The 25,568-nt window shown below is 40.4% G+C and overlaps 7 protein-coding genes across 15 annotated transcripts; 5 read left to right on the top strand and 2 right to left on the bottom strand.

The window, feature by feature from the left end:
- Positions 1–1,539: 1,539 nt before the first annotated feature.
- On the bottom strand, positions 1,540–5,491 carry LOC104431458. 2 transcript variants are annotated; one of them, XM_039304389.1, is made up of 4 exons: positions 5,223–5,491; positions 3,137–3,252; positions 2,507–2,654; positions 1,540–1,895 (listed from the first exon to the last, which is right to left on the bottom strand). In XM_039304389.1, exons 3-4 carry the CDS (start codon positions 2,652–2,654, stop codon positions 1,753–1,755), a joined length of 291 nt encoding a protein of 96 aa, XP_039160323.1. In that variant the 5' UTR covers positions 3,137–3,252; positions 5,223–5,491; the 3' UTR covers positions 1,540–1,752. The 2 variants fall into 2 exon arrangements, with proteins under 2 accessions (XP_039160323.1, XP_039160317.1); XM_039304383.1 differs by lacking the exon at positions 3,137–3,252 and having other exon boundaries at positions 5,223–5,488.
- Positions 5,492–8,463: 2,972 nt separating this feature from the next.
- LOC104431494 (aspartic proteinase) lies at positions 8,464–12,827 on the top strand. 3 transcript variants are annotated; one of them, XM_010044117.3, is made up of 15 exons: positions 8,464–8,624; positions 9,265–9,623; positions 9,703–9,763; positions 9,890–9,984; positions 10,086–10,198; positions 10,337–10,505; positions 10,591–10,630; positions 11,026–11,090; positions 11,215–11,328; positions 11,415–11,479; positions 11,752–11,795; positions 11,881–11,984; positions 12,068–12,187; positions 12,318–12,406; positions 12,510–12,594. In XM_010044117.3, exons 2-15 carry the CDS (start codon positions 9,279–9,281, stop codon positions 12,592–12,594), a joined length of 1,509 nt encoding a protein of 502 aa, XP_010042419.2. In that variant the 5' UTR covers positions 8,464–8,624; positions 9,265–9,278. The 3 variants fall into 3 exon arrangements, with proteins under 3 accessions (XP_010042419.2, XP_039163686.1, XP_039163685.1); XM_039307752.1 differs by lacking the exon at positions 8,464–8,624 and adding an exon at positions 8,650–8,756; XM_039307751.1 differs by lacking the exon at positions 8,464–8,624 and having other exon boundaries at positions 9,279–9,623; positions 12,510–12,827.
- A 1,296-nt stretch (positions 12,828–14,123) lies between these two features.
- Positions 14,124–17,718, top strand: LOC104431508 (putative pentatricopeptide repeat-containing protein At5g52630). Its single transcript, XM_039305938.1, has 2 exons — positions 14,124–16,487; positions 17,455–17,718. Exon 1 carries the CDS (start codon positions 14,220–14,222, stop codon positions 16,371–16,373), a length of 2,154 nt encoding a protein of 717 aa, XP_039161872.1. The 5' UTR covers positions 14,124–14,219; the 3' UTR covers positions 16,374–16,487; positions 17,455–17,718.
- Positions 17,719–18,202: 484 nt separating this feature from the next.
- Positions 18,203–19,896, top strand: LOC120290187 (cyprosin-like). 4 transcript variants are annotated; one of them, XR_005548036.1, is made up of 4 exons: positions 18,203–18,638; positions 18,906–18,949; positions 19,179–19,297; positions 19,429–19,896. XR_005548036.1 is itself a non-coding variant. In XM_039305939.1 (4 exons), exons 1-4 carry the CDS (start codon positions 18,620–18,622, stop codon positions 19,763–19,765), a joined length of 327 nt encoding a protein of 108 aa, XP_039161873.1. In that variant the 5' UTR covers positions 18,203–18,619; the 3' UTR covers positions 19,766–19,896. The 4 variants fall into 4 exon arrangements, 1 of the variants encoding a protein (XP_039161873.1); XR_005548035.1 differs by having other exon boundaries at positions 19,041–19,297; XR_005548034.1 differs by having other exon boundaries at positions 19,041–19,507; positions 19,621–19,896.
- A 965-nt stretch (positions 19,897–20,861) lies between these two features.
- On the top strand, positions 20,862–21,365 carry LOC120290608 (putative pentatricopeptide repeat-containing protein At3g13770, mitochondrial). The gene has a single exon (XM_039306934.1). The coding sequence runs from the start codon at positions 20,862–20,864 to the stop codon at positions 21,363–21,365; it is 504 nt and encodes a 167-aa protein (XP_039162868.1).
- A 215-nt stretch (positions 21,366–21,580) lies between these two features.
- LOC104431524 (pentatricopeptide repeat-containing protein At1g20230) lies at positions 21,581–22,642 on the top strand. Its single transcript, XM_039306933.1, has 3 exons — positions 21,581–21,675; positions 21,782–21,916; positions 22,012–22,642. Exons 1-3 carry the CDS (start codon positions 21,581–21,583, stop codon positions 22,640–22,642), a joined length of 861 nt encoding a protein of 286 aa, XP_039162867.1.
- Positions 22,643–22,979: 337 nt separating this feature from the next.
- LOC104431535 (G patch domain-containing protein 8) lies at positions 22,980–25,568 on the bottom strand. 3 transcript variants are annotated; one of them, XM_039304363.1, is made up of 8 exons: positions 25,357–25,568; positions 25,061–25,132; positions 24,728–24,914; positions 24,206–24,360; positions 23,798–23,941; positions 23,610–23,704; positions 23,356–23,506; positions 22,980–23,261 (listed from the first exon to the last, which is right to left on the bottom strand). In XM_039304363.1, exons 2-8 carry the CDS (start codon positions 25,118–25,120, stop codon positions 23,187–23,189), a joined length of 867 nt encoding a protein of 288 aa, XP_039160297.1. In that variant the 5' UTR covers positions 25,121–25,132; positions 25,357–25,568; the 3' UTR covers positions 22,980–23,186. The 3 variants fall into 3 exon arrangements, with proteins under 3 accessions (XP_039160297.1, XP_010042458.1, XP_010042465.1); XM_010044156.2 differs by having other exon boundaries at positions 25,419–25,568; XM_010044163.2 differs by having other exon boundaries at positions 23,356–23,503; positions 25,419–25,568.

Raw genomic sequence — 25,568 nt, 5'->3', positions numbered from 1 at the left:
GACCTGAACTAGATCGAACCCAACTGAACTGGGAAGTTCCCGCAAGAACTAGTCCGATCCTGGTTTTAAATTTTTGGAATCGAGAATAATCGGTCCAAATTCCGGTTCAAGGTGCGAAATTGAGCTACGACCAGATGGATGTGTGTGTGTGTATATTAAATTTCCTTTTTCTTTTGAAAGAGTAAATTGCGAAAACCCTAAACCGGACTGATCCAACCCAAGAATCGGACCGAGACCAACTAGTTCAGTTTGATTCCTGGTTCTAGGATGGAACCAACCCAATCAAGGAATCAATTACTGTAATCTAATAAATCAGTGGTTGTGAAAGCGACTCAACTTGGAATCGATCATCCTAATTCAAAAGATTGATGACAGACCACGAGAGACTTAGCCTTTCAATGCCTCGGCCAATGGGGAACGAGAGAAACGACCAAGTCCTTGATCCCTCGGTTTCTCAGGCCCAAGTCTCGACAAGCACATCGTTTCTCAGGAAAACCTCGTCTACGTTCACGTTGTGTGCTCAATCATCCTGCAATCGTTGGCACCTTTCCTCGGGAGTCTATGGTCTACCGACGGATTAATCCGTTTTAACGTAATGTAACGTACCCACGTACATATTATCCTAATTTCTATGAAAAATCCATAGACACCAACACTCAAACTTTTCTTAGGCTTCGTTTAATTCAGCTTTCCCTAGGGCTCTAAGCCTCCAAAGCCCTTTAGAAAAAGATGAACGGCTTAAATCTATTCATTTCTGACTAAACGGCTACGAATCCCCCCCACAGAAACCACTTTCTTTGCTTGGAAAAGAATGATAAGCAGACGCCAGTTCATTCTAACTAACCGAAAAACATATCAAGAAAACAATAGGATCTTCAATAATCTCACAAAACACGCATGTCCTCACATGTCTCTTAAACTCTGCGACATCATGCCTACCATATTACTTGTAGAATGAGCCTTTACCAAAAAATTTCCGATCACTGATACCAATCTGGCGATTTTTTTTAATATTTTTTTGGGTCAATTTTAGCATTTCCTACATTCGTCTACTGAAGGGCATAATCAACTAAAAAGGGAGCAAAAGCAATACAGAGGGCATAACCACAGTTAAAGCCGTAGAAGAATAGCTTAGCTCTTAGTTTCTGCAGAAACTGTTAGCAGTGACGAAAGGCAAAATCACTGTTCTTGTTGGCGCCCATATCTCGATAGCAAGTCGTTAAATTTGACACTTAATTAAAGTCTAGCATTTTGTAATATTTATCTAGGATTAGGATGCAGAAGAAGTGCATGTATGACGTATCAACCAACTCCAAGTGGAAAATGATAAAAGCATCAACTGGAGCAACCCGACAAAGATACGCGACTCGGCAAAACGGAAAAACCCTTCAGTTGGTTATAACTACAGCCATGCCATTGTGTCTTAGAGCATTTTTAGAATGCTTTGTCCAATTAGGTAGCATACTGACTCCAAATCCATGTGGATCTATCATTGGTGTGTAAAAGACTAGTTATATACCTATCTTGGAAACCCAGACATTGGTGTGTAATATACTTAGGCTGTTTATTAACCAGAAAATTTGCCAATCTTAGCACTAGAGGAACATTCATCATGCAGAATCAATACATACGGACTTGGAGATTAACATCACTCCGCTAGAATCTCAGTCCAGCAAGAAAGTATACGACTAGAAGATAGGCTCCTAAGTCACTATATGAAAGAAGAAAGACAGCTCTAATTGAATACCGCTACTATCTTCCTTTGTCATAAGCAGCAATATTTTGCGGTTCACATTCTGGACTGAACAGGCGGACCAGCAGTGTAGAAGTTGAGCTTACTGATACAGCTCCACAAGCTGCCCACCTGAGACTCCTGGGTACTGTAATCCTTGGACCTGACGAGGAAAAGAGCAACTTAACATGTACTGTTCAGAAGCACAGTATACCCTATATTTTTTATCATCTTGAGGGAGGAAGAATTCTCGAAGCCAAATATCTCTGCCTACACCAACAGCCAACAACCCATAAAAGTGTGGATTTATTCTAAACTCTTCAGGATAAGTGTCTATTTTATGCTATATGCCTTAGGTTTCCCTCCAGTGAAACTCAATATTCAGGGCCAACAACTTGGTCCATAGTACACAGAGATGAGATGAAAATCTAACAGAGAACTGAAGACAAACAAGACAGACTTCAAAATTTGATCAAGAGTCCACACTAGACAGGAGGTATGCAAATGCAGATTCTACTAAAATACTTCAGTCAACTAAAGAACTGGAATTATGCTGGGGAATATGCTCATGTTTTAGGGGAGGGGGAAATTATTCATGTCGCAACATCAATTAGAATGAAACACACAATTATCAATTCCCTCCTGTGTGTTTTCTTTACCTAGAGAAAGCCCAAAAATTTCCTCTATAAATACATGCCTCAGACATCTGACCACCACTTCAACCTATGCAGGATCAGGCAATAGAAGCATGGATAATCAACTGGTGCAACATACCATAGTGCAATCTACAGAGAATCCAGAACCCCAAGCCTCCGCCCACCGTGCAAATGGCAGCTGTTTGTCTCATCAATCGCGAACAAGGCTTCGAATCTGATCTCATCAACTCACCATCAGACCACCCCAAAAGCTGCCTCAACGCCATCTGCACAGCTCCACATCAGTTAAATCCATTAACTTCCACATGAAGAGCTCATTTTTTTCCTTAAGCACTGGCACATGCTCAATCAATTACTCCATTAGAGACAACAATCATGTCTAGCGTCAACATTTAATGAATCCAGAAAATGACCCACAAAAACCAATGTAGAAGTGCATAAAGGATCAAATGCACAGCTTTAACTTCCATTATAATGTCTTCATAAAAAAATACACTTCCAATATAACACTTCCACCATATTGGTATCACATCACAACCCATCATGCAGTTAACAGTAAAATGATCAAATTTCGAATTTCAACTACTTTACGAAAAGAAAAACTCATAGAACCGCGAGTTTGCGAAGCAAAATCCCAGTGGGTAATTTCCTCAAACGGTTGGAGTGGACAACCCAGAAAAGCCCGAGACCTAGAGAGACGTGAAAGCTGAAGCATGTGAAGTATAAAGGGTTGAGCGGTGGTCAATACCCGAGTCGATCGAAGGAGTGGGTTCGTCTCTTTTTCACTTCAAAGCCTGGAAATTTTCCACTCTCCAAGAAGACCGAAGCAGCGGCTAGTGCGTTCTTTGTTTTTCTTGCTTCTTTCTTCTTGCAAAGAAAATGTTTTCGGTTCATTTCTTACTGGGCTGAATATATCGTAGTTGAACTCGGCCCAGGTTCAATTTCAGTTAACAATGAAATTGATGGCTACCAGGGGTGAGCCCTAGAACTGAGACCTGGACCGGTGGGACAAAGATCCGGACCGGACCTATCGGTCCAATTTGGTTCTTGGATTGGATTGACCTTTTTAGGGTTTTGACAATTTTTTTCTCTACTCTAAATAAAATGAAAAATTAAAGAAAAACACATATTAGTCCAGTTGTTTAGAGCTGTTAAACGGGTGAGTCGGGTCGGCTTTGGGTTGGGTCATTAATGGTCCGATCCAAATTGATCCATTAACTCATTTATGACCCATTTATGCATAATATAAATTTTCCGACCCATACCTGACTCGACTCATACCCGACTCATATCCGACCCGACTCATATTAATAAAATATTTTCATATTTAATCAAATTTAGGAAAACTAATTCTTATGTTTTTTCTTTTATAAAAGATTATATTAATAAAATACCAGTAGGAGAGCCGACAAAATATAATTGTCAAATAGTGGCTATAATCCTGAATTTGTCTAAGACCCCATTCATTGTTTAACCAATTGAGAAAGGTTTCTGCCAAGGTAATCAAAATGAAAAATAATCACACCTTGCAAGTGGATCAGACGAGATAAACTAACTGTTCTTGCTCATAATTCAGGCAAAACAATCCCAACCAAAGTATCTGTACTTTACGGAAAGGAAAAGGCAGATTTCAAATCATGAATCACGAACTGTTAAAGAAGGATTATCCATTGAAACATCTTGTACCTTTCACCCACCCCTATTTAAACAACCAACAGACTAAATAAACATTCTCTCTTTAATAGGTAAAAACAATATGAATCATATAGACATAATTGCTATTTTCTGTGTTATTTTACAAGGTATATTCCTATGAATCCCCATACCTTTAGACTTTGTGCCCTCTAGTGCAGTAATTGTCATCATAAACTCCAGAATAGTAGCTTCTATTGATCGACTCAAATCAGCTGCTCGATCTAAAGCAACACTGGATTACAGTCATCTAGCCCCGACTAAACCCAAGAACTCGTTTTTGTGACCTTGTCATCCATTGCTGGGAATTTTGCATGCAAAACCTACCAATAATCACCACAAGAACAAATTCCATCTCTAAAGTGATGAAACCTGTTTGAATCTCGAACTGTAATTTCCCTTTGAACAATCCTTGATATCACCTTGATTGCAGCATGACAGTCTGTACAGGCTCTCAAATTCTTCATCATAAGGATAGGTGATCCCTTAGGTGTGCTAATAAGTGCAAATGCAATTGCTAATCTTTCACTGTGATATTTAAGAGATTCAATCTTAACTTCCTCATCAACATTGTGAAGGGTACAACTTGTGTCAGGTTTGTATCCTTCTTTCTCCATCTCTTCTGCCAATGTGTCAATTTTTCTCCTGATCTCCTTTATTTGGGGATGCAAATTATCATTCGCCATAAAGACATGAGTTCTATGTTTAATCTCAACCCAACTACACGCAGGGACCTTTTTTATTCCTCTTTCCCTCATTGCCTTCTTCACTTGCACGACACAATCCATAACCAATAACTACTGCAGCTCAAACGAAGAGAACCCACGAAACGCCCCCATGAAACAGAGAGACTCACATCATAAGAGTTAACGAAACGCCCAACCGAAACCCATCTACAACTGATCGGGTCAAATCCAACCGTCCACATTCTAACCCTCGAGCCACAGCAATTCGGCGGCGGCCCACCAAAAAAAATTCAGTAACCAGACCACCCGAAAGATCAGCACCTAGACAAAGACCAGGAAAACGACCGCTCCAAGGACACCTATCGCTCGAATTTCGCGACGACACGAGACCAGAACGAGAACCCAAAAGAAAGGAGGGGGGAAGCGAGGAGGATAGAGAGAAGGATAGCAACTCACAGCAGAGTTTAGGTTTGTGGCCGAACCGCGCCGAGCGAATTCGATCGCCCCCCCTTTCCGGAAAATTCTCTCTCTCTACCCCACCGCTCCCTCTACTTTCCGCGGACGGCGGCGACGGCGGCGGCGGCGGCGGCGGAAGGAGAAAGAGGAGAAGAAGATGGTCTCTCGTCAATGCGATGGAACTAGCTGATTAAGCTCTCTCTAGTTTCTCTCTAGAGGTCGAAGGTGTGGAAACGAAGTGGGACAGTAATCGCGTCTGTGTCCTGATTTAATTTTTAATGGGTTGATAAATGAGCAACACCTATTTAAAATTTATATATCTCAATCTCTACAAGTATTTTGAGAAATAAAACTTAATTCATTAATAACTCATTTAAATAAATATAAGTTTATAAATGGATTATATATCCATTTTGACACCTTTAGCTACTAGAGTAAACCCCACGACTGGGAGCGGTATTGGTGGGGCTGAGATTTGGACGAACCTATGGGTCTAATTTGGTTCTTGGATTTGACTGACCTTTTTAGGGTGCACATGATAATATTTCTGAAATGTAAATTGATTTACGCGAAACCGATTTCTCAATTTCTATCTCAAAACGAGTAAAAAAATTTTAGCTTTTCCGATTTCTTCTTCAAATTTATTTCCTAATAGAAATCGCTTTAAATAGAAATCAAATCAATGCGTTACCAAACAGTTTATATTTCCAAACCTGTTCCTAAATGGAACAGAGAAACAAAAAAATCAAGAAACAGAAATTTTATCATACGCAGCCTTAAGATTTTGGGAATTTTTTTCTCTACTCTAAAAAAATTGAAAAATTAAAGGAAAGCACACATCAGTCCAGTTGTTTGGTTTTGTACCTAGAACTAGACAAATTTCTTGGAAATTGCTTAGAATCGACCGGTTCGGTCTAGTTCAATCCTCTTACACACCCCCAACGGCTACAGATTATAAGGCAAAGCAAAAATGGCTTTTTTAGTCTACTTTTTTTTAATAAAAAAAATTTCCAAAGACAAGAAAAGGTTTATAACTAGAATCAATTTGAAAATGCGTCAACTCGACAATCGTTTGCAACTCAATAATGGTCAAGCCATAATTGTCGTAGCGCATGATGCCCTCACAATCTTTTACCGTTTGGAATTGAAATGAAAGGATTCTCAATGGCACAATGAATCTCAGCATGAATTGAAAATCTATGGAGACAAAGTCCCTTAGAAGGTATTATAAATTCAACACCGGTATTTAAGAACCATCCACTTTTGAAGCTCGATCGAGGTCGATTGTTCCATCTTTCTCACCCTTCAGCTTAAGAAGGTAAAATGCTTTGCGTGCTAAATATTTGCTCGATTTGACTTGATTATTGAAAAAGCAAATTCCAATTTGACTCTATATTGCAATTGAACGAGCTTACAAAAAAATAAAAAGAGCGAAAAAAAAATTGTACAATAAATCATATTATTTCATTTATCAAAATTTATTTATGAAATGTTCGCCAAACCTCCCGTATCCAACTAAGCACATATTAATATTCTAAAACTATTTTTACTAGGTCAACCTATAGTTGAGAACAGTGCCGTAAGGCGTGTCAACCCAGCTGTGGACTTTTTAATCCACTCTCACTCACTCCAAGCGCGAAAGACTACTATACACGCCTACCCAGTAATAGCTAGAACCGAAGTCTTGAGGTATGTCTACCACCGTAAGGCCCCCTAATTCATTATCTATCTTTGTCTTCCCGATATAGAGGGAATAGGAAGACAGCGCTAGATCTCTCACCCCAAGGCGGTTCTCCCGCTTGTTTTTTTCCGTAAGCCTTTTAAGGACTTGCTCTGGTCCAAGCACATATTAATATTCTAAAACCATTTTTATGTGTATTTCATGGACAAGACAAAAACTCTCACAAAACAAAGTACATAGCCAAAAGCCCATTCAAATAGAAAATAAATAAAAAATAAAAAATAAAAGATTTTGGGGATACTTTATTGGGGTCTGCGCATGCATGACAAATGACAAAAGCTTGAAAAAAAAGGTGGAGGAAATGGGTATGCAAAGATGTTGTATGCTTCCTTTTGTCTAAAGTCGGGTTTGCACGGACAAGTTCGTGTCTAGGACATCATCGTCTCTTAGCATTTTCCTATGTTGGCCATGTTCAAGAAACTTCCAAGCAATTTCCATGCTCGGACATGTTTTGGAATCCAATTTCCATCGCATGGCCCTACATATGCATTTCGAATTTCATCTGGGAGTTGGGAAGGGAAATAGGCTGAAGTGATCTTAATTAGTGTGGTTAAATGCAAGGATTCAATATCAGTACCCAGTATAGGGCAGTTCAGTTGTTATGATTAGGTTCGAATATGGCTTTTTGATTGGCTTCTTCATTGGCTCGGTCAGATATCGAACACCCATTTTTGATTTCTAATACAATTTCTTATCTTTCAAAAGTAAATTAAAATAATCAAGTCGATAATGAAAACTCTTCGAAGTGGTAGGCATGTCGGTATCCGACCTAAATATGCAAGAGTAAAGACAACTCAATTCTACCAAATATCGAAATTATTTGAAAGATTTTTTAAGTTACAACCGGTTATTTTGACCTAAAAAATAAGTTTTGTCCTTACCAATTTCTTATAATATACTTAGCTAAGTCGATATTTAATATTTTCATTTTGATTTGTGAAAACTACTAAAAGTTAACTTTTTCTATTTAAAATCTTAAGCATAAGAAAACTACTTCAATCATTAAAAAAAAAAAAATCTATTTCCCATCCATGTTATTTACGATTTAATTCTATACATGTGCATTTACATCATATTTACATTTTTTTCAGTTAAAACCTTTGACCTAAATATATCCTAAAATTATTTCGTTAAATTCTAAGACGTAAAATTTAGAGGTATCTTGAGGAGTGAGGAAAGAAAAAATTTCTCTTTAATTGAAGAAATATGGCATGTAGGGTATCGACACGTTGAACTAATGAACTCATCTACACTAGACGCCAGGTTATTAGATTATGACTGAAAGATCTTATCGGAAGCTTGCTTTTTGTTGGTTAGGCACGTACTCGGTGCAGCATCTAGAATCAGCACGCCTAGCCAATACTCTTGCTCTCAGAGGCCGTGCGATTTAGAAGATAGCACGACTTTCCTGGAAATATCACCAGGGACTTGGGCGCGTCAGCAGCAAAACTTAGGATTCGCTCGGCAAATATTAATGTGGTGGTGGACAAAAGTAATTATTGTACTTGTCAAAATATAGAATAAAAGAAGAGAAGTGGCTCCTGGTTTCGTGGACACCCGAACTTCCTCATCTTTCTGCAAGCTACTGAAGCGTTCCAGCAAAGCTCATCAGCATCCCTTGCTCAGCTCTCTCTCTCTCTCTTCAAGCACATCGGCAAAAGGTTCGATCTCTGTCTCTGATGGTGTAGAACGACATCAGTAAGATCACCCTGATCACGGAGCTCATACCGGCCTCTGGGCATGAGGGTTGATGGTTTCTTTCTTGCAGAGACCATGATGTCGTGCATGGGCTAGTAATTTGCTGGCTTTGCTTTGCTTGTGTGTCCCATTCACTCGCTCTAAAGCCTGAGTCTTTCTGTTGGGGTGATTAGTACTCATAAAGGAAGTCATAAATTGTCAAAAGCATTTGCTTTTTTGGGTTTAATGATGTTAAAAACAGTTGTTACTATGGCCTTTGGGGAAGGAAAGTGAACTTAAGTTGACTAAATGTTTTCATTCACGTCTGATCTTTGTGCAGTTTGTGGTAGGTAGGATGCTGATATTTCACTCTTGGGAATGATTTGTTTCAACTGAAGTAGAATTCTTTCTTGATTAATTTCTAACTTGATGGTCTTTGTCTACTTTACCAGTTAAAAGAGTGCAATGAACATTTCCATGTTAAGCAGCACTCTTCTGAAGTTTTGTATTTCTTTTGAAAGATATTCGTTTGAACCATTGGTGATCCAAGTTGTTTTCCCCATCACTCTTGGGCTGATTCAAGAATTTCCTGCTTTGTTTTCGCTTGTCCTGACTGGGTGACAGGATTTGCATACAACATGGGCTACAAATATCTTTTCGCAGCATTTTGTTTGTGGGCTGTAATTGTACCTCTTCTTCCTACTTCATCCCATGGCCTGGTGAGAATTGGGCTGAAGAAGCGGCGCCTCGATGTTTGGAGCATCAATGCTGCTAGAACTGCAAGACAAGAGGGATTTTTGAAATATGGTACAAAGGGCTTGAATATGCACAGTGGAGGAGAAGACATGGTGCCCCTGAAGAATTATTTGGATGCACAATATTATGGAGAGGTCGGCATCGGCTCGCCCCCACAGCAATTTACTGTTATATTTGATACTGGCAGTTCAAATCTCTGGGTTCCATCAGCGAAATGTTTCTTCTCGGTGAGTCATGCTTAATTGCTTTGTTTCGCGACACGTGTATTGGTGTGGGATTGCTGACCGGGTTGGTTATTATGCGCAGATTGCTTGCTATTTCCATTCCAAATACAAGGCCAGCCGTTCTAGTACATACAAAAAGAATGGTATGACCTTGAGAGTAGAATTTTTTAACTTTCACCATAGATCAGTTGATTTACATGGAAAGTTCTTATCTTTTGTCGTCAAATTTGGTGGTGTACTTATTTGACTTTTCTTTGTTGGTAATTCAGGAAAAACTTGTGACATAAACTATGGATCTGGATCGGTTGCTGGTTTTCTGAGTCAGGATAATGTTGAAGTTGGCAATCTCATTGTAAAAGATCAAGTGGGCGCTCTCTCTCTCTCTCTCTCTCTCTCTCTCTCACAGAAAGAAATCTAGCTCTTGAAGAGGACTATAAATCTCACTTACGTATGTTTGACTTGCAGGTTTTCATTGAGGCCACACGAGAAGGAAGTCTTTCTTTTGTATTGGCGAAGTTCGATGGAATCCTTGGGCTTGGCTTCCAGGAGATCTCTGTTGGGAATGTCACCCCTGTCTGGTATCATCCCATAGCTTTAGCCGTTGGTATCACAGTGATCATAAAGTCATCCTCCTTTTGTTGGAGCTTGAGACCTATTTTTCATCGATCTTTTGGTCTATCTCTGTTGGCTATTGCTTCTGATTTTAGAAACTACAGGTACAATATGATGCAGCAAGGTCTGGTGGATGACGACGTATTCTCCTTCTGGTTGAACCGTGATCCAGATGCAAAAGAGGGAGGTGAGATTGTGTTTGGTGGCGTTGACGAAAGACACTTCAAGGGGAAGCATGTATATGTTCCAGTTACACAGAAGGGTTACTGGCAGGTTAGAAATTGATAATGATTCATTCTTTGTACATTCATCACTCTCTTTAGAAAAGGCATTAACTTTAAACTTGCTGTCCTTTCAGTTCAATATGGGCGATATTCTCATTGCCAACCAGTCAACGGGTAATCTTGCAGCTGCCAAACTAAGTTCCTTTTTCTTTTAACCTTGAATAGATCTTAAAGCTAATCATGTCTCTAATTGAAAATCAATTTTTCTAAGAGAATAAAATCATTGGATGTTAGGTTCTAGACACTTTGGATGAGCTGATTATGACATCACTTTCTTTTTCTGTTCTAACTGAAAAATTCTCAAAGTTGATAGAAGCTGGTTCACATTCCAGTAGTCTATGTTGTCTAGTTTAGTTTCAGTTGCTTCACATTTTCCTATTTAATGATCTTCTCTCATTGTTGCTTTTGAAAAAAATTCCCAACACTCCTTGAATTCTGTACGAGTGCCCTGTACATTTATGCCTTTGAATTGCCCATCAGTCACATGGTTGATGTCAACTTCTTTTCAGGTGTATGCAGTGGTGGCTGTGCAGCTATTGTAGATTCTGGAACTTCCTTGCTTGCTGGTCCAACAGTACGTGTTCGCCCTTCAGACTAATCTATGTCGACCAAAGATTTTATGCCTATTACGTCTGTTCTGTGTTTACTCGCCTGTTGTTATCGTATTCCTAAGTTAACCTATTGAGAATGTTTACCAGTCTGTGGTCACTGAAATCAACCATGCTATTGGGGCCGAAGGAGTTGTGAGCACCGAGTGCAAGGAGGTCGTGACTCAGTATGGAGATTTGATATGGGATCTCTTGATTGCTGGCGTATGTCACTGACCATTTCTATTTGTTCGCCACTTGTATTCATTCGTTTGCAAGAATTCAGTAGAATTTATTATTATGGTTCACAGGTGAAACCCGACAAAATCTGTTCCCAGATCGGTTTATGCATTTTCAACGGGACACGACATGTAAGGTGAGGAAGTTCTTGCGGTGTAATTGTTAATGACTGGTTAAATATTTCTGGTTTATCATTAAGGAAAGGAATGCCTCTTACTCAAGCAATAAACAATAGTCATATTAAAATCCCAAGTTCTGCTACTTTCCCAGTGAAATATTTGCCATCATACACCACTATTTGGACCTTTGTCCAACTGACGTTGAAAAAGCCTTGACATATGGAAAGCTAGGAAAAAAAATGTACGCAATACGCCATGAATGTTCATGACTTTTTTACTTGTTTTGCAGCCCAGGAATCAAAACAGTGGTCGATAAGGCAAATGAGAAATCAGGTGATGACTTCTCTTTGAACTGCTTGTGAGTTTATTAGTAGAAGAGAACTCCAGTTCTAAAAGGCACTGAAATGTGGACTGTCAGGCGATGATGTTGTTTGCACTGCCTGCGAGCTGACTGTTATATGGGTCCAGAATCAACTAAAACAGACGAGAACAAAAGATAGAGTGCTCAACTATGTGACACAGGTAATCAATCCAAAGCCCATAAATTGCGATGCAAACATATTGATTCTAGATTTTCGTTTGCCTGACTCTTGGCCTTTTTACAGCTTTGTGAAAGCATACCAAGTCCAATGGGTGAATCGGTGGTTGACTGCGATAACATCGCATACATGCCAGACTTGACTTTCACCATCGGGGAGAAACCTTTCACACTCACCCCTGAGCAGGTTTAAGTTTGCAAAATGGCAAATTCCTTTATTTTCAGTTGTCTATTGTCTGGTACTGCGTGATGAACTGTCTCAGCATGATGGAGCACCTGATAAAATTCCTGGTTTTGTCATCTTTTGTCATTTCCAGTATGTTTTGAAAACTGGGGATGGAATTAATACTATCTGCATCAGTGGGTTCATGGCTTTCGACATGCCACCACCTCGTGGTCCTCTTTGGTATGTCCATCTCCTTTTCTTCTTATATATGATCTGTAATTTGCTTTAAGACGATCTTTATCCACATTTTTCTTCCCTCACCTTGCATTGGATCTCGGTGCAGGATTCTCGGCGATGTATTCATGGGGGTCTATCACACGGTGTTTGATTTCGGCAATCTCGAGCTGGGTTTTGCGGAAGCTGCCTAACAAGCTTCTCTTATCTCCAAAATCATGTGCTTGAAATCTTGTTCAGAACCTTGTCGGTTTGAGGACTGTAGAGATTATTGTACCATATTATCCCTAATCAAGACAATCTTGAAGTCATGAGATAGTTCGACTGTCCTCATGCTTTTGTAATATCTGTAGGGTGTAATCATAGCTGTGTGGTTTTAATATGTTATGTGTAGAAATGAAATGAAATGTGTGAGTTCTTTCCTATTTGTCTGATTGCTAAAAATTTCTTTATCCTAATGGCTGAGATTGATATCTACTGAGAACAACTAGTACCAACGAAGGGGGAACTTCAAAACGAGGCTAATTGGCCATCGGAATAATCCGAACTATAATTCTGGTAGCTAGATCACTGTTAAGAGCAAGACTACGCATTCAACATGTAATTGCAACGACCCAATTGTGAAGCCAGAGCTTTACCAAGTGAGCTGCGTCCCCCGAGCCAAGTGGAGATCATACGCTTCTTCAACTCTTTTCTTTTCTTCGGTGCAACCAGACCATCGTACGCTTGAACTAGAAAGCTCATGTGTGAAGTAAATCATTGCATCTATGGTCCAATTGTCCAATCAAATGCGAGAGAATCAATAGATACATTTTGGGCCTATTTGGACAATTTAGTTCAAACATTTTTAGAACATAAATCTATTTGGTAAAATTTTTGTTCTCGGATCAAATTTGGTTGGATTGAAAAGTAAAAAATAATTGATTCTTTGTTCTTGGGAACAATTCTAAAATCAATTTTTGAATTTTGATCTTTTTCTTTCTTTTCTTTTTCCTCTTGTTCTTCTTTATTCCAGCCTTCTTCATTTGTTGCCAACCTAGGGAGAGAAAGTGGTCAGATGTGGAGGACGAAGGACCGCCGTCGTTGCCTTGTCGCGACCACCACTCACTGCAATCGCCTCCACCCCCGTCCCGGCGAGGTGGGCCTCGCCATGGGCAAGGCTTCCTCGCCACCCATGCCTCAAGGGCGGCCTCATGGCTCACTGAGGGTGGACAACGGTCGACCTCGACTTGGCCGCCATCACCTCTAGTCATGGCCATCGAGGTCCCAAGGCCGGGAGGAAGAAGAGGAAAAGAAAAAAAAGAAAAAAAGGATAAAATAGAAAAAAAAAAAAAAAGTAAAAAATATTTAAAAATTAAAAAAAATGATTTGGAGTAGAAATTTTGAGCATAGTGCTAAACATAATTCTATTTCGGAAATTGAAATTTTGAAAAAACTTAAACGATATAAAAATGTTTAGGACTTGTTTTCAAAATAAATTTTTATTTAGAACTTTTTGCACTTTTCCCATCCAACAGTCCAATCAAATGGGAGAGAATCAATCGATACATTTATTGTTCAAAATAAAAATTCAAACAAATAATTATCACTTTTTTGTATTATCTTGATTATTGAATTCTTATAATTTTCTTCAAGTTTATTGCAAGACTACCAAATAGCATCCCAACAATGAAGTCGTCATGTGAACAATGAGTCCTTACAAAAACAATAATGCTGCCATATGGACAATGAGTTATATAAGATAGATCTTAGCATTCATCAATATAAGAAGACAGCATGTATCCTTTGATGTAGAAGTACTGCTCTTTGTCCTAGGATTATGAAAGTTCCTTCCCCATTGATTCCCAGCAAAAGCCACATAGCAATCCATTCATCATCCACTGTGTTACCCAAGTTCTTGCACGCCCCACACCACAAAGCCCCATCACCACCCACTCCAACTCAACTCAATGACCTCCTCAACACCGCTTCACAGACCAGGAACATCAGACATGTCACCCAGATACACGCCCAGATCACCACCAACGGCTGCATTTCCATCCCTTCCCTCCTCAACAGGCTCCTCAGCTTGTATGCCAAGTGTGGCCACGTTGACCAGAGCGTGGCGTTGTTCTCACAAGCCAGTGATGGGTCCAAGAATGTGGTCACCTGGACTTCCCTCCTCACCCAACAGTCCCATGCCAACAAGCCCTTCAAGGCACTGGCCCTGTTTAACCAGATGAGGAGAACTGGAATTTACCCAAACCATTTCACCTTCTCTGCTGTTTTACCTGCCTGTGCAGAGACCATGGTGTTGTCTCACGGCGAACAGATTCATTGCTTGGTGATTAAACATGGGTTTGGATGTGACATCTTTGTGGGAAGTGCTTTGGTCGACATGTATGCAAAATGTTCCCGTATGGATGCAGCACAGAAGATGTTTGACGAAATGCCCGAGAGAAACCTTGTTACCTGGAATTCTATGGTCGTGGGGCTCTTGCAAAACAAGTTTTTTGATCGGGCGGTTTTAGTTTTCAGGGAGGTTCTTAAGCGAGATGCTGTTGCGCCAGATGAAGTGACTTTCTCGAGCGCATTGAGTGCTTGTGGCAATAATGGCGGCTCAGAATTCGGAAGGCAGGTACATGGTTTGGTTGTTAAGCGGAATTTAATGATTTCATCATATGTGAAGAATTCGCTTTTGGACATGTACTGTAAATGTGGGTCCTTAGATGATGCTCTTAGGCAATTCCGGACTAGTGGAGTTCGAGATGTTGTCACATGGAATGTGATGATGATGGGGTTTGTCCATAATGATAAGTTTGAAGAGGCTTGTCGTTATTTGTCGTTCATGAGAAGTGAAGATGTAATTCCCGACGAGGTTTCATTCTCTACTGCACTTCATGCTACTGCTTCTATCTCAGCATTGAGCCAGGGCACCTCAATTCATAATCAGATATTAAAAAGTGGATTTGTGAGCAGCACCTGCATTGGAAGTGCTCTAATTATGATGTACGCAAAATGTGGCAGTTTAGCTGACGCTACTCGGGCATTTGAAGAGATTGAGGGCCGAACTGTGGTATGTTGGAGTGCTATGATCACTGCATTCCAGCAACATGGGTGTGCTGATCAAGCAGTCAAAATGTTTGAGGATATGCTAGCAGAAGGAACTAAACCTGATTATATTACCCTTGTTAGTCTTCTCTCGGCATGCAGCCACGCTGGGCGCATTGACAAAGGTTACTTGTATTTTAATTTGATGACTAAGATTTATGGTATAAACCCTGGACATGAACACTATGCTTGCATGGTTGACTTACTTGGTCGTGCTGGCCGGCTAGACGAAGCAAAGAAGTTAATAGAATCGATGCCTATCAAAGCTGACTCAACAGTGTGGGGAGCTTTGCTTGGAGCTTGCTCAAATCATAGAAATCTTGATTTGGGCAGAGAAGCCGCAGATAGGCTATTTGAGTTGCAACCTGATAATCCAGGAAACTATGTGCTGCTTTCAAACATGTACTCACGTGAGGGAAGATTGAAGGAAGCAGATGAAGTTAGAAGACTGATGTCTGTCAACGGGCTAAAGAAGGAACCAGGGTGTAGCTGGGTTGATATAAAAAACACGACCTTTGTGTTCACCTCACATGATAGGTCGCATGCTATGACGTGCAAGATTTATGAGATGCTTGGTCAGTTGGAGGAGTTGGTGAAAAAGAAAGGATACGTTCCTCAAGTCCAGTTTGCAGTAAATAGCATTGGAGAGTACAAAGAGCGTAACTTATGGCATCACAGCGAGAGATTGGCTCTTGCTTTCGCACTGCTTACACTCCCAAATGGAGCTCCTGTTAGGATAAAGAAAAACCTGAGAACTTGTGGCGACTGTCACACGGTGATGAAATTCGCTTCTGATATTTACAAAAGAGAAATTGTTGTCAGGGATGTCAATCGGTTTCATCGATTTACTGAGGGTCAATGTACATGCGGGGATTACTGGTGACTTGACAGCTGATAGCATTCTTTAGGTGCTCTTTAAGTATGATTGTTTGATGTCTTGACATTCTTATCCTCAAAACATCTGACTTCTGAGGTTTGCAGGAATAGAAATTGGCTTGTGAGTTTCTTCTTCCTTTCCTAGACATGTGTTTCCTCTTGAACCTCTTCAAAGCTCATACAGCTATTCTTGCTACCAAACACGTTACATCGAATTGAATTTGAGTTTTCTGCTCATCTCATTTGATTGCATTTTAAACTATCAACTTCCCTCCTACTCAAGTCCATTTTTTGGTGAAACACAGATTTACTGCTGATTTGTGCATAGATGCAAAATCAGCTGTTATGAAGGGCTGCTATCTTCAGTGATTTTAACAATCAATGGTCATTCAAAATTATGCAAATCACATGATTAATCATTCCAAGAAATTTCAACCAACATATTCTGTTGTGTCACGTGTAACATTTACCATATCCAATTTGAGCAAATACCTGGTTCAACACTCGCTGGGATAACAGAATACAGTTAGGTTGAATAAGCATTTCTTCCTCGAGTCCAGTTCACTGTAAATAGCAACAGAGAGCACAAAGAGTGTAACTTGCGGCATCATAGCATGGGATTAGCTTCTGCTTTCGCACTTCTAGTGACATAAGCTATGGATCTGGATCGGTTTCTGGTTTTGCAAGTCAGGATATTGTTGAAGCTGGTGATTTCATTGTAAAAGACCAAGTGGGCTCTCTCTCTCACTCAACCACACGCGCACACACACAGACAAAGAAAGAAATCTAGTTCTTGAAGAGCACTGTGAACCTTCCTGGGCACATGTTTGACTTGCAGGTTTTCTTTGAGGCCACACGAGAGGGAAGTCTTGCATTTTTTTAAAGTTCGAGGAGAAGGACTCCTCAGGCTTCGCTTCCAAGAGGTCTCTGTTGCGAATGTCACCCGTCTGGTATTGTCCCATAGCTTTAGCCATCGGTTTTACAGGGATCATGGAGTCATCCTGCTTTAGTTGGAGCATGAAACCTATTTTTCATCATTCTTTTGGTCTATCTATATTGTCTATGGCTGTTGATTTTAGAAACCACAGGTACAATATGATGCAGCAAGGTAGGGTGGACGACAAATATTCTACTTCCGGTTACACCGTGAGCCGAATGAAAAAGTGGGAGGCAAGATTGTGTTTGATGGGGTCGACAAAAGACACTTCAAGAGGAAGCATGTAGGTTTTCCAGTTACACAAAAATTTACTGGTAGGTCAGAAATAAATAATGATTCATTCTTTGTACATTCATCCCTCTATCTAGAAAAGGTGTTGACTTTAAATTTGTTGTCCTTTCGGTTCTATATAAGCGATCTTTTTATTGGCAGCCCATCAAGAGGTAATCTGTCTTTTTTTCTATTTACTTTGGGTAGGTCTTAAAGCTTAATTATGTGTCTAATTACAGATTATTTTTTTAAAGACAATAATATCATTAGATATTAGCTTCTAGCTACTTCAGTAAGCTGATTATGACATCACTTTCTTTTTCTGTTATAACTGGAAAAGGCTCATACTTAATAAAGAAGCTGTACACGTACCAGTAGTCTATGTTGTCTATTTTAGTTTTAGTTGCTTCACATTTTCCTTTTTAATGATCTTCTCTATCAGTTCCTTTTGTCAAAAAAAATATATATATATATATATATTTCCAACACTTTTTGAACTCTAGAAATGCCTGGTACATTTGTGCCTTCAAATTTCCCATCAGTCACATGGTTGTTGAGGATGATGTCAACTTATTTTCAGGCATATGCCAGGGTGGTTGTGCAGCTATTGTCGGTCCAGGAACTTCTTTGCTTGCTGGTCCAACAATATGTGTTCACCCTTTGGACTAATCGATGCCGACTAAATTTTTTATGCCTGTTACATCTGTCCTGTGATTACTCACCAGCCACTATTGTATTCCTATTTCTTTTTTTTTTTCCTTCTTTCTTTAATTCTTAAGTTCACCTGTTGAGAATGTTTACCAGTCAGTTGTTGCTGAAATCGACCATGCTATTGGGGCCGAAGGAGTTGTGAGCACTGAGTGCAAGGAATTTATGTCTCGATATGGAGATTTAATATGAGATATCTTGATTGCCGTTGTATGTCACTGACCATTACAAGTTCACCACTTGCATTCATTCATTCAGAATACTTAATAGAATGTATCATCATGGTTCACAGGTGAAACCCAACAAAGTTTGTTCCCAGATTGATTTATGTGTTTTCAATGGGAGCCAGTATGCGAGGTAAGAAGTCCTTGCGTTATAATTGTTGAATGACTGGTTCACTTCAATGTTTCCGGTTCACCGTTAAGGAGTAGGAATGCCTATTACACAAACAATAAGCAAGCATTAGTCTTATTGGAAACACAAATTCTGCAGATTTAATTGCCATCATACACTGCTATATGGACCTTTGTCCAACTGACATTGAAAATGCCTTGACACGTGGCTAGAAAACAATGTATGCAGTACGCCATTTATGTGACTTTTTTTTTTTTACTTAATTTGCAGCATGGGAGTCAAAACAGTGGTTGAGAAGGAAAACGAAAACTCAGGTGATGACTTCTCTTTGGCCTGCTTGCAAGATTATTAAGAGGAGTACTAGAGATCTAACATGCACTGTAAATTTATAATATGGACTGTCAGGTGAGGATGTTGTTTGCACTGCCTGTGAGCTGACTCTCCTATGGGTCCAGAATCAGCTAAAACAGAAGATAACAATAGATGTGATGCGAGCATATTGATACTAGATTTTCAATCTTCTGACTCCTAGCCTTCTTACAGCTCTGTGAAAGCATACTGTATTTGATGGGTGAATCAGTAGATGACTACAATAACGACGCAAACATGCCAAACTGGACACTCACTGTAGGGGAGAAACCTTTCACACTCACCCCGAGCAGGTTATAGTTTGCAAAATGGCGAATTCCACTCATTTTCAGTTGTCTCTTGTCTGGTACCGTGTGATGAACTATCTCAGCGTGATGGAGCATTTGATGAAATTCCTGTTGTTGTCACCGTTTCTCATTTTCAGTATGTTTTGAAAATTGGGGATGGAATTACTGTGATTGGCATCACGGGCTTCATGGCTTTGGAAGTGCTGCCTCCTTGAGGTCCTCTGTGGCATGTCCATCTCTATTTATTCCCATATATGGCCTATAATTTGCTTCAAAGGGTCTTCACCCAAACATTTTCATTCCTCGCCTCACATTGGTTCTCGGTGCAGGATTCTCGGCGACATATTTATCGAGGTCTACCACACAGTGTCTGATTCTGGCAATCTCCAGCTGCGTTTTGCTGAAGCTGCTGAGCAAGCCTCTCGTGTCCAGAATCATGTGCTTGAAATCTTGTTCAGCACCTTGTTTGGTTGAGGATTGTAGAGATTATTCTACCATGTCATCCCTAATTAAGACAAATTTAAAATCATGAGATGGTTTGACTGTACTCATGCTTTTGTAATGTTTACAGAGTGTAATTATAGGTATGTGGTTTTAATAGTGCACGTGAAGACATGAAATGAAATGTCTGATTACCAATAATTTGTATATCCTAATTGGTGAGTTAGATCACCATTATGAGCGACACAACGTATCTCGTCGTCATTGTCGTCATTGTCATGATCGTCGTCGTCGTCTTAATTATTGAAGTTTTATAATTTTCTTTGAGTCTACTGCAAGGCTGCAATATTATCGCAACAACAAAGTCGGCATGCAATCAATGAGTCCTCATTCAACTATAATAACGCTGGATGAACATTAAATGACCTAAAAAGAGAGTGATAATCATTAACAAAAAAAAAATCTAAATCTATTATACAGTGATCGGTTCGATTTCAAACTTTTCAATTTTATTAATTTAATTATAAACCTTTAATTATTAATCAATTTAATCACAAATCTATCCATGATTTGTCGATGTATTCTTTTTAGCTAATGTTGATAGAAGTAATTGACTCGATGGTCCAATCAACATTGGCCATTTGCCTAGTACGGCTAACATCGACATGGATGTTTTGTTATTTTCTCTTCTTCTCTTTTTATGTTTCCTTTTCCTTTTTGCTTAGAGGGGAAGAAAGAAATTCGACATTATTTTTGACCAAAATTGTTTACATTAGTGTGGCACGATGAATCGGTAATTTTTGGCCAGTACATTCAGAGCAACTGCAGTGGTGGGCCAATGCTTTCGAAGAGAGAGACAAAGGAGAGAGATGTGGCTTTGAACTGAGACGACGGTGTCAATTATTGAATGGTTTAAAGTTGGGATGACGTTGAATGGTTCAAAGTAGGATGACGTGGAGCTATTAAGGTATTTAATATTTTATCATACTTTTCGCAAATTATTAAAAAAATTAAGTTAAAATCGAAAGTTTTGGATAATTTTTCCAAACAGAGATTATTCCCTTACGTGACTCAATACACAAGAAGACAGCATGTTGCCTTTGATGTTTGAGGACTGTTCTCTGTCCTCATGAAACTCCCTTCCCCATTGATCCCCAGCAAAAGCAACACAGCAATCCCTCCATCTTCCTCCTCCTCTGTATTCCCCAAGTTCTTGCACAGACCTACCCCAGCCCAACTCAACGCCGCCTCACGGACCAAGAACGCTAGCCATGTCGCCCAGATACCCGCCCGGATCATCACCACCGGCGTTTGCCCCAACCAGTTCACCTTCTCTGCCGTTTTGCCTGCCTGTGCAGAGACTGCGGTGTCGGCTCACGGCGAACAGGTTCATTGCTTGGTGATCAGACATGGGTTTGGACGCGACGTCTTTGTGGGGAGTGCTTTGGTCGACATGTACGCGAAGCGCTCCCGTGCGGATGCAGTGGAGAAGGTGTTTGACGAAATGTCCGAGAGAAACCCTGTTACCTGTAGTTCTATTGTTTTGGGGCTTCTGCAAAACGGGTTTTCTGATCGGGCGGTTTTAGTGTTCAGGAGGTTCTTCGGCGAGATTCTATCGCGCCGCATGAAGTGATTGTGTCGGGCGCGTTGAGTGCTTGTGCCAGTAAATTGCGGCTTGGGAATTCAGAAGGCAGGTACGTGGTTTGGCTGTCAAGCGGAATTTGACGATTTTATGGTCCGTGGAGAATTCGCCACCGGACATGTATTGTTAATGCGGGTCGTTAGATGATGCTCTTAGGCAATTCCAGACTAGTGGAGTTCGAAATGCAGTTTTCTTGGACTGCGCTGATGACGGGGTTTGTCCGTAATGATAAGTTTGGAGAGGCTTGCCGTTACTTTTTGTTGTTCATGAGAAGTCAAGGTGTCATTCCTAGCGAGGTCTCGTACTCTATTGCGCTTCATGCTGCTGCTTCTATCTCAGCATTGAGCCAGGGCAGTAGGGCACCTCGATTCATAGTCTGATATAAAAAGTGGATGTGTTAACAACAGCTACATTGGAAGTGCTTTGATCATGATGTATGCGAAATGTGGCAGTTTAGCTGACGCTACTCGGGCGTTTCAAGAGATTGAGGGTCAAACCGTGGTATGTTGGAGTGCGATGATTACTGCATTCCAGCAGCATGGGTGAGCTGATCAAGCAATCGAATTCTTCGAGGATATGCTAGGGAAGGAACTAAACCTGATTATATTACCCTCGTTAGTCTTCTCTGGGCATGAAGCCATGCTGAGCGTGTTGACGAAGGCTTCTTATATTTTAATTCCATGAGTAAGGATTTTGGTATAAACCCTCGACACGAACACTATGCTTGCATGGTCGATTTACTTGGTCGCACTGGCCAGCTAGATGAAGCGGAGAAGTTCATAGTACCGATGTCTATCGAAGTTGCCGTGACAGCATGGGGAGCTCTGCTCGGTGCTTGCGCAAATCACGGAAATCTCAAAATGGGCAGAGAAGTCGCGGATAGGCTTTTTGAGTTGCAACCTGATAATCCAGCAAACTATGTGCTGCTTTCAAACATGCACTCGCGTGAGGGAAGATTGAAGGAAGCGGATGAAGTTAGAAGACTGATGTCTGTTAATGGGCTAAAGAATGATTTGGGGTGTAGCTGGGTCGACATAAAAAACATGACCTTTGTGTTCACCGCTCGCGATAGGTCGCACCCTATGACAGGCGAGATCTATGAGATCCTTGGTCGGTTGGAGGAGTTGGTGAAAAAGAAGGGATACGTTCCTCAAGTCCGGTTCCCAGTCAATAGCATTGGTGATTACAAAGAACGCGACTTATGGTACCATAGCGAGAGATTAACTCTTGCTTTCGCACTTGTTTCATATTCAATGGCAATTACCTAAACTCATGATCAATGGTCATTATTCAGAACTATGCAGATAACGGTATCGATCATTCTAAAAGTTTCAATCAAAATATATTTGCACCCAATCATGTTTAGCAGATCAATGTTGAGCAAATATCTAAATTTGAGACTAGCCCAGAAATAGCAGGGCACTTTGGATAGCCTCTTTCACCACATAATCCAAAATTTGCCAAATTGGAGGCTTTGTTGAAGATATCCAGAAACTTGGTAATGGCATGCATGTTTATAGAGTTAAGATTAAGTTCTTCTGCACAAATTCATTGAACCATTTCAACAGGGAGAAGGCCAACTATATCATCTGACCTCAACAAATCTCAAATAGTGCACTTCAATTAAGTGAATATTGGTAACTTCTTTGGATGCAAATACAGTAAGCGGGCATGTTACAATTTGTCCCTAAAGTGCCAACACGATACAAAGTTAAAGACCATAAGAGCACAATAAAATTAGCTATCCTTCCTCAGCAAAAATCTTTTTGCCCACAATAAAAGGAATTACTCAGCTTTAAGCATCAACTAATGCTATTCCTCATCGCTGTCATTGCCAAAAACTGAAGCAACTACTTTCGGCTTCTTCAGGGCACTTTTGACTGAGGTCTGCACAGCAACAAAAAGGACACGCCAACCGGTTAAAAGCCACAATAGTTTAATCATATCTTAAATCAGGATTTTTTTCCCTAATGAAACATACCTTGGAGGTTCCGCTTTTCGAAGAAAACCCAAATTTTAATGTTTTCCGCTGATCCTGATCAGCAAGTGCAGTAGCACTTATTGTTGGAGCTGGAATTGGAGATGACCCAGGTTCCTCCTGCTGTTGTTTCTGTTTACGGGCATCTGCACTGCTTGGCATTTAAGGAACAACCTCTACTATAGCAATTGGATATCAATGTTTATCAATCCATTGACTCAAAATAATGGCCGAAGCAAAAGTAAATTGTCGGATACATTTTCGCCATCTCCCTCTCCTGACGCTGCTGTTCTCTTTTTTGACGATCATCACGACTGCTAGCACCATGCATTTCTCTCATTTCTTTAAATCTCTGCAAAATGGCAAGGTATTGGAAAAATTGATGAAGTTCCGTTATTCTAGATGCGAGAAAGCAAAACAGATCAGTAGAGGAAAGCTCATTCACCTTTCTATGGTTGTGGTCATATGAACTTAAATGAGCTTCAAATTCCATCGCCAATTTGTATTGTTTGTTGCAAAGATCACAATAGAAAACCTTGCGTATTTCTTTGACCTCATTCTGGATTTTGTGCTCACGTTCTGCTATGACCTGGATGTTCATAAGGTGCACGAAGGGGGCAGAAGCCACCAGGTAATAAAAACTGCAGGAAATTCTCAACATCTTCCAATGTTGATGCTCCCCTATGATATATCATTCCCTCAAAAGGCATGCACATGTGCTATATGCTGCCTTCTGTTATTGAGTATGGGTTCACAAAAAGTAATGCATCAACTTCTCTAATATCTACAATTTAAAAATTTAAGCGCTCACTAATATCTAAATGCTACGAGAACATTGATTTCAGTTGCATACCTCCCGCTTCTTCAATTGCTCCTCAGTTTCCTCAATCTCAATCTCAAGTTTTCTCCGCTGAATATTTTCTTCGGAAGTATAATAATCATCCTCTTCTTGCTTTCCAATGCCTAATTTTGGGTCTCTCATTCCTGACTTAATCGGTTCAGTTATTCCTGCATATGACACCAACAAACATGCCATACACATTAAAAAAGCATTGCCAAAAAGCAGCAGAGAAAGAGCAATATCTTGTGATCCCTGTTCCCCACTCTCAGGTTAGAACTCAAGTTTACAATAAAAAATGTTTGTGACTTAAAAACGACATAACAATTCCAAGGTCCAATGTTGAGTTCAGAGAATTTAACTTTTTCACTCCCAAAATTGGATCTGCAACCCCAGATAAAAATGACTCGGAAAATTACTGCAAAACACCACACCCTAGTGGAACTCCAGATACGGACGATTCAACAGAATAATAGTCTGAACATTAAGGACAAAGAAAAGCTGAAAAACTACATTTCACACACAGCAAGCACGTACCTTGCTCATCCTTCCCGAGGCCTTTTCCACTCCACCCCATTTTCTGGAGAAGCCTAAAACCAATATTAGATGACGAGAGATGCGTGTCCAGGGATGCCTGTTCCACATCATCCAGATCGACATTCTCAGTCGGCCGGTGATTGATCGGCAGCCGAAAGTCCTCTCTAAAATCATAATCGACAGCATCCTGGCAAGTAACCCACATCGTCAGCACACACCCAACACATGAACTGCCTATACATCCGGCACGAATCCACTTCAAGAAGCTCAAGAAAGTGGAACCAACTCCTTCCTAAACAGGCACTAAAAACATTCACAAACCATCTCACTTACTTTCTCTCCCTCATCCGGGCCCGCGTCCTGAGCGCTCGAATTGCGCCATCTATAGTTCATTGTGGCAGTCACCTGAGCCAAGTCGCGAGACGAAAGATTCAGCAAGAATAATATCACGAAACTTTCAAGAAAAAAGAATCCAGAAAAGCCCGCGAAGAATCCGGGCCACCAAGCATGTCCCCGCGAATCCCATCCAAAAAATGAGCGACCCAACAAGCAAGAGCAAGAAAAACAGAGCAGTCTCGCATCTAACCTAGCAAGCGACAGAACAAGAACTCAATTCAACCTGACCTAACCTGTGGACCAAAATGGAGCAGCCTAAGGAAGAGATACAGCGACAGAACAAGAGCAGGGTTACCGTAATCGGTCGTCGGCCTGCGATCGCCGGCGATCTGGGTGGCCGGAGACGTGAGTTCAGGGGCGGAAGAAAACCGATTCGAAACCCTAAAGAAGAGCTGAAGGAAGGAGGAAGACTGGCTCACACGTTTGGGCTATTTCTTGATTCAAG

Source organism: Eucalyptus grandis, chromosome 2 (genome assembly GCF_016545825.1).
Source record: "Eucalyptus grandis isolate ANBG69807.140 chromosome 2, ASM1654582v1, whole genome shotgun sequence".
Taxonomy (NCBI): Eukaryota; Viridiplantae; Streptophyta; class Magnoliopsida; order Myrtales; family Myrtaceae; genus Eucalyptus; species Eucalyptus grandis.
Note: the sequence above shows the minus strand (reverse complement) of the source record. Positions and strands in the feature narration are given on the sequence as shown.

Coding starts and splice junctions, on each gene's coding strand:
- LOC104431458 (XM_039304389.1), bottom strand. CDS start 2,654: ATGGCGTTGAGGCAGCTTTTGGGGTGGTCTGATGGTGAGTTGATGAGA. Junction 1,896..2,506: donor TCTCTGTAGATTGCACTATG/GTATGTTGCACC, acceptor TTTCCTCGTCAG/GTCCAAGGATTACAGTACCC.
- LOC104431494 (XM_039307751.1), top strand. CDS start 9,279: ATGGGCTACAAATATCTTTTCGCAGCATTTTGTTTGTGGGCTGTAATT. Junction 9,624..9,702: donor CAGCGAAATGTTTCTTCTCG/GTGAGTCATGCT, acceptor TATTATGCGCAG/ATTGCTTGCTATTTCCATTC. Junction 11,796..11,880: donor TAAGGCAAATGAGAAATCAG/GTGATGACTTCT, acceptor GTGGACTGTCAG/GCGATGATGTTGTTTGCACT.
- LOC104431508 (XM_039305938.1), top strand. CDS start 14,220: ATGAAAGTTCCTTCCCCATTGATTCCCAGCAAAAGCCACATAGCAATC.
- LOC120290187 (XM_039305939.1), top strand. Junction 18,950..19,178: donor GAAGGAAAACGAAAACTCAG/GTGATGACTTCT, acceptor GCCTTCTTACAG/CTCTGTGAAAGCATACTGTA. Junction 19,298..19,620: donor TTCACACTCACCCCGAGCAG/GTTATAGTTTGC, acceptor TTCTCGGTGCAG/GATTCTCGGCGACATATTTA.
- LOC120290608 (XM_039306934.1), top strand. CDS start 20,862: ATGAAACTCCCTTCCCCATTGATCCCCAGCAAAAGCAACACAGCAATC.
- LOC104431524 (XM_039306933.1), top strand. CDS start 21,581: ATGACGGGGTTTGTCCGTAATGATAAGTTTGGAGAGGCTTGCCGTTAC. Junction 21,676..21,781: donor GTCATTCCTAGCGAGGTCTC/GTACTCTATTGC, acceptor TGTTAACAACAG/CTACATTGGAAGTGCTTTGA. Junction 21,917..22,011: donor ACTGCATTCCAGCAGCATGG/GTGAGCTGATCA, acceptor CTGGGCATGAAG/CCATGCTGAGCGTGTTGACG.
- LOC104431535 (XM_039304363.1), bottom strand. CDS start 25,120: ATGAACTATAGATGGCGCAATTCGAGCGCTCAGGACGCGGGCCCGGAT. Junction 24,915..25,060: donor GCCCGGATGAGGGAGAGAAA/GTAAGTGAGATG, acceptor GTTACTTGCCAG/GATGCTGTCGATTATGATTT. Junction 24,361..24,727: donor CCTCGGGAAGGATGAGCAAG/GTACGTGCTTGC, acceptor TGTCATATGCAG/GAATAACTGAACCGATTAAG.